Source organism: Bos indicus x Bos taurus, chromosome 4, assembly GCF_003369695.1.
Source record: "Bos indicus x Bos taurus breed Angus x Brahman F1 hybrid chromosome 4, Bos_hybrid_MaternalHap_v2.0, whole genome shotgun sequence".
Taxonomy (NCBI): Eukaryota; Metazoa; Chordata; class Mammalia; order Artiodactyla; family Bovidae; genus Bos; species Bos indicus x Bos taurus.
Genome location: NC_040079.1, coordinates 107,835,068 through 107,849,446, shown reverse-complemented (window position 1 = coordinate 107,849,446; position 14,379 = coordinate 107,835,068). Strand labels below are relative to the sequence as shown.

Genomic DNA, 14,379 nt, shown 5'->3' with positions numbered 1-14,379 from the left:
GGAAATGCTATACTTTCATTTTCCTGTGATAAATACTGAATTAATGCTTAATTTTTACTTCCTCTCAGTGGTCTATCAAGATTCACAATGGCAGCAATGAAGCGCTTTCCCAATATAAAATGAATATTACCTCCATAGCACCACTTTTAGAAAAACTGGCAAAGACTAGTGATGTTTATTGGGTCTTACAAGGTAAAAGTAATGAAAAAATGTCATTTTTATGTGTTTTGAGGCTTGGGTTTCTATTATCTATTTCAAGAAGCAAAATTACTACTTTATGAGAATAAATGTTTGCAAAATTAGAGTAAACTTGAGCTATTTGGTTTCCTGTTTTGAACTTAAGGAACAGACAGACTAATAAATAGAATAAGTCAAAAATTAATAATAAATAAATGCTCCAAGAGTCTCAGCAGTTAGAATAGAACATAACAAAGAGAGTAAGTCCTAAGGGCAAATTAGATGCTTGCCTTTGATTTTATTTCTTAACAAGTTTTTATTGTGATTGGGAAATATAGAAAAAGTTATCTGGTTCATAATATTAGACTCATTGGAAGTAAACATTCTTTGGAATTGACAGAATATATTTAAATTCAAACCATCTAGTTTATACTTGGCAATGAAATTCTTTAAGAAAAAGTTAACATTAGATCAACTCACTTCAGTTTATTGAATGTCCATTATTTAATGCCCTGCACAATATGAAATGCCTTGGGTATTTTAGCAATTTAAGTTGTTTGTCAGAAACTATTATAATTATTTCCAAGTTTAATGTCAAACTGAGAGAAATAACAAGGATAGTAATAATCTCTTCCAAAATCACTATTTCATTTACAGACTCATTAACCTTTCTCTTTCTAAAGTGAGAAAAAGTTACATTTAAATGATTATGCTAAGTGGTAAAAAGCTTTGATCATTAGTAATATTACCTCCTAATTGTGGGAATAAAGTTTGCAAAAATTAAGCAGCAACAGGAGGAAAAAGAAAAGATTGATTGCTATTCTTAATTAGGTGATCTTCCATAATCCAGTTTTGAATTCCCGTTACCTGATATAATCCAGCATCCAAAATTTTCAAACTCTTAAGACGTGCTAGAACATAAAAATGTTTCCTAAAAGTTGTGTACTTAAGAGAGACGAGGTATAAAATTCTTTTAATTTGAAGAGAGGTATAGATTCAAAATTTGACTATAAGCTAGGAAATCTATTACAAAATCTTGGTCAACTATTTTTAAAAAAATGAATTATTAGGTGCTTGGAATTCTCAGCTTTAACAACAAAATATGAAATGCAGTTAACTTACTTGCATGATTATAATTTCTACCAGTAGGGACTTCTAAGTGTATTTTAAAAAATATGTTTCATGTGCAGATCCTGTTTATGAAGATCTATTAAGTGAAAATAGGAAAATGATCACTAATGAGAAGATAGATGCCTACAATGAAGCTGCAGTCAGTATTTTGAATAGCAGCACCAGAAATTCTAAATCACATGTTAAGGTGTTCAGTGTTTCCAAATTGATTGCTCAAGAAACTATCATGGAATCTTTGGATGGCTTACATCTTCCTGAATCAAGCAGAGAAACTGTAAGAATTCTTGTATCTGTCAGTAGGGACCGTAATATCTAACTGATAGCTATATATCACTGTTCCAGTACTTTGGCCACCTCATGTGAAGAGCTGACTCATTGGAAAAGACTCTGATGCTGGGAGGGATTAGGGGCAGGATGAAAAGGGGACGACAGAGGATGAGATGGCTGGATGGCATCACTGACTCGATGGACGTGGGTTTGGGTGAACTCTGGGAGTTGGTGATGGACAGGGAGGCCTGGTGTGCTGCAGTTCATGGGGTCGCAAAGAGTCGGACACTACTGAGCGACTGAACCGAACTGAACTGAATTGCAGTCAGTTATTTTCAGTTTTTCTGTCTAGACATAGATCTAGAAATAAGTTGACTTTCATCACCTAGCTGAATATGTAAGAGTTTTCATATACTCTAAGGAAGAAGGTTATGGAAGGAAGGAAATGCAACTTCATTTAGTCAGTGCTAGATACTCTTAAAAAGCTTTTAAGTCCTCATTACATTCATGTTTGAAAACTACTGCTCCATGTTCTCTTTGCCTTAAACCTTAAAATAAAATTAAGCTTCCACGAAGGGAATATTTTAATATGGAGAACACTTTTTTTTTTTTCCTTCTAATTCTGATACCCTAAGCATTAGTCATGGTACAGAGTAGATACTGAACAACTCCAGATTGATGGGTGGAAAGGGATTTTAGTTTAAATACAAGAGAGAACTGGATAATTATAAATTTTCACACACAGTGCAACAGATAAAGTAGTGGTCCTGAATCTTTTTGAGTATCACATAACCCTTGTATCTGATAAAAAGTAATTGTTCCATTCCTCTCCTGTAGAAAAATGCATATTTGCACACACACACACACAACACTTCTCCATATTTTTTCAAGGGCTTTGTGGACTCCCTAGAACTGGTTATGAACCTTGGAATGAACTTTGTAGACTAGTGTCTGCAAGAGTTCCAGGCTCAGAATCTTCTAAAGTCTTAAAGCTGAGAGAATGAGATTTTCTAAATGGCTGAATACTTTGAATGCTTTACAGTTCTAAAGGTTTTTAGAACCATGAAATTTTAATAAAACTAAATTTGACTGAACCTTCATCTAGAAAGGCTCCTGATAGCTTGCCTAGAATATTTTATTATGATAAAACTATGTTGAAGATTCCACTTGAAGTTAGAAACACTAAAAGTATTGAGTCCCAAGTGGTCCATAAACTTGTAAACCAAATGAAAGACATAAATATTGTTAGCTAAGAGTTAATCATTTTTGGTGGCAATTACTCTACATTCTTTTTTCATATGTAAAGACTGGAAGTGTATCTTTAAGTATCTTGGTATCTTCTGTATTGAATATCTGTTAATTACAATACTTTGGTCCTTGACATCTGTCAGTGTTTTTGTAACCAAAAGTCACGGCACATTAACAGTCATGAAATCCGTATTTTTTTCTTTTTTTAAAGAATAGAATGGAAAAAACTCAGATGCATTCCAAGTAGTAAGGATGGGTATTGTTTCTTATATGTATGTATATATATTCTGAGTCACATTATAAAATGAACTTTTCACTATGGATCATAACCCAAGAAGTTTGAAAAACCCTGAACTAGTTACTTACAGATTGAAGGACTATCATTATTTACATGATTGTTTGGGAAATGATAGTAAAAAGTACAAAAGCATTTTGGTTTCAGTGCTAAAAAGTCAGTTGTATTCACAGGAGAAAATCTAATGGGAAATACATTACTGACAAGATAATAACGAAATCACTTGATTTGTTCACAGAGTGCAATGATTCTTATGAACGTGTATTGCAATAAGATTTTGAAGCCTGTAGATGGTTCCTGTTGTCAACCTCGGCCTCCTCTTACTCTCATACAGAAGCTAGCTGCTTGCTTTTTCACTTTATCTATTGTTGGATATTTAATTTTTTATATAATTCATCGTAATGCTCATCGGAAGAATAAGCCTTGTACTGACTTGGAAAGTGGAGAAGAAAAGAAAAATATTATCAATCCCCCTGTGTCTCCATTAGAAATATTTTTACAGTCTTTCTGCAAACTTGGCCTGATTATGGCTTATTTCTATATGTGTGACCGGGCAAATCTATTTATGAAGGAAAACAAATTTTATACACATTCAACTTTCTTTATTCCTATTATCTACATCTTGGTTTTGGGAGTATTTTACAATGAAAATACCAAGGAGGTAAGAATCATTTCTTTTTAGTTCATGTTATCCTTGTCATCTCATTATAAAGTCTGGATTAAAGAATTAATACCATTTATCATGCCATCATATACAAACATTTACATATATAGAAGAGGATGAAGGAATATTGCAGTTGTATGTCACTTGGTGGACTCTTAACTGTTGCTTTTGTGAAACAGTTTGGAGAAAGCTCAGTTTCATAAAGATTGTTGAAAAGTTGGAAAATAATGACTGTGAAAAAGATATCGTGACTTGGTGTTATTTTGGCTGCCTGAGGATGGAGAAAGTAGAGATGCTCCCCACTTTCTGATGGTCCACAAACATGAGATACCATTATCTTTTAGAAGTTAAAAGTATATAATTACACTAATAAGCACTTTTTCTATTTATATATTTATACGCTCAGGCATGCACACACATATTAGAACTTACATAATAATGTGGGCACTGTTAAAAGTGTTCTGAATGCCTATTTTAGCTTTGCTGTAATTGCTCAGAATATAAATGTAACTCCTTTATAAGTCATGATTTATTTGAATTAATAAATTCTTTTGTAAGAAATAACTTTCATATGAGGATGATTAATCAGTTCTTCATCCCCAGTGGGAATATTCTAGAGAAAATAAAGTATGATAATGGAGCTTTTTTCTTCACAGTACAGTGTAAGAGAACTATGAGATTTTTTTCTAACTGAAATTTTAATATTTTCTAACTGAAATTTAAGATTTTATTAAAGAAAATTATAAAATACCACTTTTTAGATTTATAAATACATCTGTCACAGTTTAAAAAATAATATTAAACCATATGATTCAACTTAAATATTTAAAATCTCTTTTATGTTCATTTTTTAATTCATATTATACTTAAATAGTTTATTATCTCTTTTATCAAGAAACTAAATGACAGTCTTTAACTGTTTTCCCCCCAAGGTTCTTTTGAAAGAAGGATTAATTTATATCCTATAAGAAAAATTTTAACATATTTAATATATTCTGTCTAAATAATAGCTTTTTGATGATTTTTAAAACAAATATTAATTATTTTGCACAGACTAAAGTATTAAATAGAGAACAAACAGATGAATGGAAAGGCTGGATGCAACTTGTGATTTTGATTTATCATATCTCTGGAGCAAGTACAGTAAGTATTTAAAATTTAAGTTCAGAAAATATAGAAAATAATGTCACCTTAATGTTTCCTTTAGGACACCAACTCTTTGTGTTTAATATTCTCTACCATTTAGAGACCCATCTTATTTCCCACCCAATCTTTCTGTCTTCCCATTTCTCTTCTACCACCTGATCTGAGAATGTATACACTTAAAAGCAAAATAATTATTTTTTAAAAGATAAGGCAATAATTTGTTTGTATTTACCTGACATTAATTTTGATGTAGTAGGAACAATCATCCAAGGGTATTGTTTCATGTCATACTGTTAGAAAACTAATTTAAGTTATTAAGAGACTTTCTAGATGATACTTAGTTGCAAAGGACTTAGAATAGGCAAGTTACTATTAAAAGAAATCAGATTAGATGATTATATTTTATATTCTACCCTTCATTGTATTTTAGCAAGTTTGACCAACCATTTTTATACTTCTAAAGTTTAAAAATGTAGAACTCTCTTGCCTCAGTATTCAGAATCCTCAGATACTGATGGTCTTCTGTTGTTGACCATGTATTATGTTCCATACCTCCTAAGTATTACCACTTCCATGAGATGGAGGACTCTTCCTTAGCTCACCTGGTGCCCTCTGTACCTGGCCAAAATCATTTTTCCCTCAAGTAGGTGTCTTTTTAAGTCTTTTAGACTTAGGGTTCTCATTAACTGGGGACACCAGATTTGGTAGGGGTAGAAAAAAATGTATTCAGAATTGTAACATTAGAGCTACAGTTAAAACAAGATTTTAAGAGTGAACCTAGGTATCTAATAACCGCTTTTCACACTTTTTAAGTGAAGGTACAAATTGATTTCTATAAAATTTGTTTTTAAAGAAATAAAATTTTATTTTATTTCTAAAAAATATGTTTTAAAAATTTAACAGATTGTTTCATAATTTGGGAACTATTGAACATGAACTGGTTTTTATTTTATTTGCTTATATAAAGCACATATCTATAAACAGTAATTTAACATAGAATCAATATCATATTGAGATAACAGGGGAGATTTGCCAGAAAGGAGTGTTTTGAAATTTCCATAGCAACAGTTAAATAATACTGGGGTTCATCAGATATCTCTTAACAATTAGTACTAATGTTATTCTTCATTAAGTCTGTTTATTTTCAAAAATTGCTGGTAATTTTATGAATGACTTGTTAAAAGGGTAAAAGGCAGAGGGAGAAGTATAACTTTTAAAACTGAAGTTGCACAGCTATAATATGTATATTTGTGACAGCAGTGAAATTCCTGTGGCACTGCAGCTGGAGGGGACCTAGTAAGTTCAAGCAATTGTGGAAGAGCCAAGACCGTAAAAGAGATCCAAAGCAAGAAGACATGAAGATAGTAAGGGTTAGTTTATAAGCCCGATTCAGAATTTGTAGGATAAATTTAGCAAGTTCTCTAGAAAGTAAGTAAAGATGAATATTGAGTCATGGAAATAGCTCTGACACGTGAAGAAAGATTAGATTAATTTGGGGTGGGGATGGGGAAAGATTTGAGAGGATGTGGAAAGGGTTTTGTTTTAAGAAAATGCCACTTAAAGACATAATTAATTGCTGACATATTAAAGAGTAATAGTACTGTTAAAAAAAAAAACAAATTCAGTGATTGCAGAAAGCATTTGGATCGTAAAGGGATGAAAGCAGCTTGGCATTCTATTATAATCATTTGCCAAGTTAACATTCTAATACGTCTTAAACTACATCCCAACTCATTCTAAATTACAATTTTATAATGTCTATATTCTGGAAAGATATAAAGATCATTTGTGATGATTCACATATCCCTGTTCTTTTATATAGAATTTTGTGGTTAAAAATTACCTGTATCTACATTTGGCAAAGCATTATCAGCATGGGTTATAACATATTTGGGACTTGATTCTTGGATATTTATGGAATTACCCTCATTAAAAACTTTTTAATTGTCATGATTATCTTAATTACCTTATTAATGTTTTATATTTTGAGTAAAATATGTCAAGCATTAGTTGTGCCGTGTTTTTATAGTAAAATAGAAACTATGTAAAAAATTACAGAGAATTATTAAAATAATCTAGGTGGACTGGCAGATTGCAATTGTTGGTGTAAAAATTCCTTTAAAACATAGCTTATATCAGATATAGAGTGTACAGCAAGTTAGGTATATACAGTAGATGACTTTGTGTTCCACTGTGGCTTTTTCTTCTTTGAGAGTTTGTAAATAACTTCCCTGAAGGTCTTAAGGGAAAATTTGTGAGGCTAGAAAAAGAACAGAACCAGAAGTCAGCCTCGTTATTAATTCTGATGAAGTTGGATACTAAATACATTTTTAATACTAACATTTTGTTGTACTATTTGACTCCTGAAAGACAAAAAAGGAAAACAGTTCAGATTAAAGGAGGCTAAAGAGGAATAAAAAATAAATGCAGTGTATGATTCTTAAGGTTCCTAAATTTTAAAAAAAAATTAATAATAAAGGATATCACTGGGACAATCAAAGAAATTTGTATATGGATTGTACAGTGGATGCTGTTATATTCATATTAAATTTATTGGGTGTTATAATGGTATTACAGTCATGTAAGAAACTGTTCGGTGATACTGGTAGTTGCTGAAATTTCTAGAGATGGTGTCATGTGGCAGCAACACACTTTTTAAGTAGTTCAGCACAGTAAACAGGCGTGTGTTGCACTGTTCTTGCAACTCTTCTGTTGGCTTTATCTTTAAAAAGTCAAAAGTTTCTTACAACATTTGCAATAATGCAGCATTGGTAGAAACTTGGCAAATTGTGATAGTGTTTAATTCCATTTAAATGGTTGCATTTCCTGTTTAAATATGACTTAAGTCTCAACATTGTAGGCCCAGACCCATTCTTGAAGGGGCTCAAAAGCATGTTTCATGGAGAATGGTTTACGTACTTGGGAATGATTAGCCTGTTTGACCTCTGTTTATAAATGCTTACAGAACACTCAGATGTAAAAGTGATAAAGGGCATGCATATGGGTCTAGAGCTAAGCTGTCCATTTTGGTGGCCACTGAGCACTTGAAGTGCAGTCAGAATTGAGATGTTCTGAAATGTGAAATATGTATAAGATTAAGTATGATTCATTTTGATAAATGTATACAAAGTTCACAAACCTAGTATGAAAAAATATGAAATGTCTCATATATGTTGGGATGGTATAATATTTTGGGTATATTGAGTTAAATAAAATTTGTTCATTAAAATTAATTTCACTTATTTCTTTTAACTGTTTAAATGTCTGGCAGCCACATGAAAGATTTGCCACACAGCTCGCATTTTATTTCATTGCAGAACACTGCCCTAGGGAGCTTAAATTGGTAGCTTTTACATAGTTTGATTTCAGTTTTTCATGACAAGGAACTTTATAGCAATTAATGACCATCTGAAAATGGAATGGATTGCCTTGAGAATTTGTATGTTTTCCACTATTAAAAGGTGCTCAAATACTTGAAGGAAATATTTTAAAGTGCAATCAAGAATAAAGTAAAGATACAGGTTTGGATTAGAACAGTTTCAAGTCTCTTTCAATCCTGTGTTCCCACCTTCATCCCCTTGATTCTAATATGTTATACCTGCACTGAAAATTTCCCATCTAATGGTAAGACATTTAGAAAGAACTAATGATGAAGAGCAATAAATAAAAAATCTGATATGTAGATGTTTGTACTAAAAGACGTCAAAGGAAGAAGAAATGACTTTCATCTGAGAGTAAAAGACTGGAAAATGTCACCAGGGCTCTCGAGAAGAATAGGATATGTATAAATGACATGTGATTAGGAGAACATTCCAGGGTAGAATGAGCAGGTAAACAAAGGAGAGGCAGCAGGAAAACACAAGAAGGGCCAGTTTAGGAGACAGAGAATCTAACAGTTTGGCTAAAGTGGAGGCTATATTGAAGAACTTATAATTTATTATAATCGGGGGTTTCCTTCCAGAAAAAAGTTATCCCTCAGAAAAGATAGAAGAAATGTTCAAGGATACATACAAAAGATGCATATGTTCAAGGCCTTATTAAATCTGTTTAAGGCATCTGCTCAGTTATTTTATCCTGCAAAGTATCACTTGGGGAAGAAACACTTAGCTAAAGTGGCCATAACCAGTGTTAATGCTGGATAATTAGAGATGATCAGATGAGTCAATCAAATAGAAGCAAAAAAAAAAAATGTTTACATAGATTTAGTAATTATTCATAAAAGATAGCCTTTTATTACAAATGTTGGATGTCACTGAACAAGTCTTTTAAAGATCATTTTAAAAGGCAGCACACTACCTGTGTTGTGAAATAGTGAATAGACAACCAAGGGACTAATACGTGGTGGAGAGGTGCAATGACAGTGGTTTAAGGTTAAGAGAATTAGGACTTGTAAAGGAAATAATGTTTCCAGTGACTCCCATAAGATATAGATGAGAAATGTATTTCAGCTTAGACAGAAGTGAAGATGTGATGCTTTGAAAAATCATGGTAAAGATGAAACATCGAAGAAGGAGGGAAAAATAAAATTGTTTTATAAAAGATTAGGAGGGAAATAATATTTCTGAATTATGCTTGCATATTTTTTAAATGTGTAATTTTTGCTAAGTAATAAGTAATTGTGACAATTTTATTTACAAGTCTAAATTCTGTATGTTTAAGGGGGCCAAAAATGTAGGATTTTGTTCATTTTTTTAATCTTCTTATTGAGAAAATGTGAACTCCAGAGTGACCTCATGTTCAGCATATATGATGATTAATAATTATGGATATCATAGATTTAATTCAAGTTGAATGAAGTGTATAAAGTGCTTCACATTTATCAAATCATTCATTTCTCACAAAACCCTTTGAGAAAGGAGAAGATACTTCCATTTTGCAGTTTAGAAAACTCTAAAGTCACATAACTAAGTGTTAGAGCCAGAATTTGAATCTAGGTCCATCAGATTCCAGAGTCTACTTTTTTAATTTTAACCCCTGCTATAATGCCTAATTTTTGAGAATAAATCTATTCATTGAGCTAACACCGAATGATGATAATGCTCCATTGTCTTGGTTAAATGTACTGGTTCTGATTAGTTAGGTATTTGACCTGTTTATTTTTGTCCACAGTTTTTGCCTGTGTACATGCACATTCGGGTTCTGGTTGCCGCGTATCTATTTCAGACAGGGTATGGGCATTTCTCATACTTTTGGGTCAAAGGAGACTTTGGAATCCATAGAGTATGTCAGGTAGGAATGCATTGTTTTTCTTTTTCTTTCATTTCAACGTGCTTTTGTGCCTGACTGTTGAGAAAATATAAATATGGCCATGAATAATTTGAAGTAATTTGAATTTGTGAAATGGCACTTTAAAGTTGTATTATTTCCATGTTCTATGGTTAATAATTCAAAATAAGTAATTTATTACTGAGGGATGGAAAAACAGAATTTAGATGAATGTATAATAGATGCACACAAGGGAAAACACTGCTGAATCACTTTCAGTTCAGTTCCGTCGCTCAGTCGTGTTTGGCTCTTTGTGACCCCATGAATCGCAGCATGCCAGGCCTCCCTGTTTAGTTTTGTAGAAATGTGCAGTTACCTGGGATTGTTATAATATGCTATGTTTTCTGTCTCTAAGAAGAGGATTAAGATTTATTAAGTTTCTACATTGTGCTAGGCAGTTTGTAAACATTATTCTATTTACCCTTCATTACAACCCTGAGTTATGATCTTTATGTTTACAGACAAGGACACTGAGGCTCAGAGAGGTTAAATAATTTGCCTAAGCTTCCCTGATGGCTCAGTTGGTAAAGAATCCTCCTGCAATGCAGGAGACCCTGGTTCAGCTCCTGGGTCAGGAAGATCCGCTGGAGAAGGGATAGGCGACCTACTCCAGTATTCTTGGCCTCTCTTGTGGTTCAGCTGGTAAAGAATCTGCCTGCAATGTGGGATCCCTAGGTTCGATCCCTGATTCAAAAGATCCCCTGGAGAAGGGAATGACTACCCAATCCAGTACTCTAGCCTGGAGAACTCCATGCACTGTACAGTCCCTGGTGTCTCAAAGAGTCAGACATGACTGAGCGACTTTCACTTAGTCACATAGTAAGTGATAAAGCTCTAATATTAATCTGCTCAAATTCTGTGTTCTTTGACATCACACCATCTGAAATGACTGTTACAGAAGTCCCAAAGATACTTTTGTTTTTCAAAGACCCTTTTTAATTTGAGTAATATTATTTTGTATCTATTAAAACTTTCAACTTAATACCACATGGGATGAATCAACATCAAACGGAGATCAAATGGACATTCTTTCATTGAGATAATCTAATCTTTTGTTTATAAACTGTAGCTCTAGGAAGGAAGTTTATGATTCTTTTCCTGCATTTAACAAGATGACACTTGTAGCCAGAGGTTGGTGTTTTTCTGGGATCCAGTTAATAAAATGATGCATAAATATTTTATGTTCAACTCTTTACAATGATTTTAGAACAAATATGATTTTTTAGGGATTAGTAAATGGTACTTGTACAGTTATTATTTTAGTCTTAAACGTTTATACTCTGTCAGAGAGAATCTGTCTACTTTTCAAAGTGAAAACCGTTTTCTTCTCCTTTTTAATAGGTCTTATTTCGTCTCAATTTCCTGGTAGTGGTGTTATGCATAGTAATGGATCGGCCTTATCAATTCTATTACTTTGTCCCCTTGGTCACTGTATGGTTCATGGTCATATATGTTACTTTAGCACTATGGCCACAAATAACCCAAAAAAAAGCAAACGGTAAATATATTTTCTTACTAATGTTAATAAATATATTCTTCCAGTGCAAGTTTCTTTTTAGTTGCTAAAGGCTATTATTTTTATTGAGATGTATTGACAGTTTAAATTTATATGTAGCATTGATATTTTGAAAATTTGTTCTTAAATTATGTTTCTAGAATGTTAGTTACATGGTTCAAGTAGTATTAACAGTGAGGAACAATAGTTTGCATTTATATTATGTTTTCTCTTTTTAAAGTTAAACTTTCAAAGCCATTTTACGTATCGGCTAGTGCAGCCGTTTTCAAACTCTGTTGTGTGGAGCCAGCATGGAGCGTGCCAGAGGGCCACACATCCTGCTTCAGTCTCGGCAGCTCTGGTTTACTTGACCCTGTGTCTGTGTGTGTGTGTGTGTGCGCGCGCGTGTGTGTGCGTGTGTAGATTTTGAGTGGACATTCATTTGCAAAAAGGCTTTTTGTGTCAAACAAGCTTAAAAAGCACTAGTATAGCTTATCTTCTAAACAACCCTTTAAGCAGTTACTATCAACCTGTTTTATGTTTAAGGAAACGTAAGTGCCCACAAGGTGTCATCTTCAAATTTTACACAGCTAGGTCTGATGAATGTTCAAAGTAAGGTCACAGTCATTGATCCTAATGCTTTTCTCCATCAAGATCATGTCATTAAAATTAAAGCTTGTTTTTTTTTGTTTTTTTTTTTTTGGAAAAAGAATTTTTTTTTAATCTTTAATAATGTCTTTTAGGTCTTTCAATCAAATATTATATATCAAAAAAATATTTTCTGTTGACTTCTATTATAATACAAAACAATTTTTCAGGAAAGAGTTAAGCTCCAGCCTTCAGTAAAGTCCATTTGTGTCTTGGAGAGTCTGTGGTTCAATTCCTCAACACAAACCCTGCATATTTATAAAATGATAATCAATATGTATAAACTGTGAACACATAACTTTAAAATATGCATATGTTGAAATACATCTTATGATTAAACTAGTCCACTGGGAAGTTCTTAAGCTCCCTCCTTAAAACTGTAATGCTTCAGCAGTATTACCTAAGTTATTAAACATGAGTGTTTGTTAGAATTACATTGAACCTGTTCCAAGTTTTGTTGTAACTTTCAATAATGAATAGTATAATTTAATCTGGGATGTATTTTCAAATGCATTTAGAGTGGCTAAATATCAAGTATATGGGGTATCAGATTAATGTTGTAGCCTCATTCCTAGTAAGGATGCTCCACCTTTTCTTCCTTTGTGTCCCACTTGTAATTTATTCTACTTAGATATATTTTGTGTATCCTGTAGGCAGCCTTAAATTATTATAAAGAACTATGCAGGGTATTAATATGTTAAATAGAGAGTATTTAACATGTTTTCTAATGTAAGTTTACATTTCTTAGTAAATTAAATATTTTCTCTCTTAGGAAATTGTTTGTGGCATTTTGGCTTACTGTTGAAACTAGCCTTCTTGCTGTTATGTATATGTTTTTTGGCATATTCTCAGGTTTGTATTGTCCTTTTTGGTTTACATTTTGTTGTATTTTATTCTAAAGTTAAAATCTGTTAAAGTATGAGAGAAGAATCAGAGCTTTTTTTGAAGCTTCATTTTTTAATGACTATAATAAAAGTGTCATTCTGTAGTTGACTACTCAGTGGAGTTCTTTTGAGACCTATCTACTTTTGTTACCTCTGTTTTTGTTGTAAGAGCAATTTAAAGCTGTTCCTCTGGCAATTGTTCAGAATCCATTTTACTTGACTTTGATCAATCAAACTTTTATTGAACGCCTCTTATAAGACACTACTCTAAGTGAAGATCAAAATTCTCTTGACAGAATTTGCAACTTGGTTTGTGCATTATTCATGGCATCAAAGTGTTACTTGACTTTTCCCATAAATTCATAGAGCAAAAATTTGGCTGTTAATAAAGCCAACTTAGGGGCAGAGGGACTTGTTTATATGTAGTATGTATCTCTAACCTTTTATCCCCCTATTTTGATGGTTGAGATTTTCTTAACTATTTTCTCAAGGTGGCAAACTGCTACCTGCTGGTCAGTCCATCAAACAGACTTATTATTTGGGCAGCATGATATTTATAACAATATTTTAATTTAAATGCATTTAGTTGTGACATATTCTGTAGTTTACTGCCATCTCCAACACTGTCTTGTATCCGACTCTACCAGATGAAAATGCCATATGAGCATTGTGTGTGTGTGTGTGTGTCTGTAAACTCCTATAGAGGGCTTTTCTTTTTTTTTTTTTTTTCTATAGGCTTTCCTGTTTATTTTCATTCTTAGAAATAAAGTATCTTATATCTTCCTGACTTCTAAGGTTTTTTGCAGGAAATATGTAAAGTAATAAGGAAACAATAGGCAAATGTTAAAGAAATAGCCAGTTGAGTGTCACACTGCTGCTGCCACTGCTAAGTCGCTTCAGTTGTGTTCAACTCTGTGCGACCCCATAGACAGCAGCCCACCAGGCTCCGCCGTCCCTGGGATTCTCCAGGCAAGAACACTGGAGTGGGTTGCCATTTCCTTCTCCAGTGCATGAAAGTGAAGAGTGAAAGTGAAGTCGCGCAGTCGTGTCCGACTCTTTAGCGACCCCATGGACTGCAGCCCACCAGGCTCCTCCGTCCATGGGATTTTCCAGGCAAGAGTACTGGAGTGGGGTGCCAGTGCCACTTGACAATTAGTCA

General features: G+C 33.0%; 1 protein-coding gene across 5 annotated transcripts in view; it reads left to right on the top strand.

The window, feature by feature from the left end:
- CASD1 (CAS1 domain containing 1) overlaps positions 1-14,379 on the top strand; it is a 54,098-nt gene that overhangs the window by 26,661 nt on the left and 13,058 nt on the right. For 3 of the 5 annotated variants that reach the window (XM_027540150.1, XM_027540148.1, XM_027540149.1), the window contains exons 7-13: positions 69-192; positions 1,368-1,582; positions 3,357-3,779; positions 4,836-4,925; positions 10,038-10,157; positions 11,535-11,691; positions 13,109-13,188. In XM_027540150.1, the coding sequence (XP_027395951.1) occupies positions 69-192; positions 1,368-1,582; positions 3,357-3,779; positions 4,836-4,925; positions 10,038-10,157; positions 11,535-11,691; positions 13,109-13,188 (1,209 nt within the window). The remainder of the gene's footprint in view (positions 1-68; positions 193-1,367; positions 1,583-3,356; positions 3,780-4,835; positions 4,926-10,037; positions 10,158-11,534; positions 11,692-13,108; positions 13,189-14,379) is intronic. The other 2 variants (XM_027540152.1, XM_027540151.1) reach the window with 2 other exon arrangements.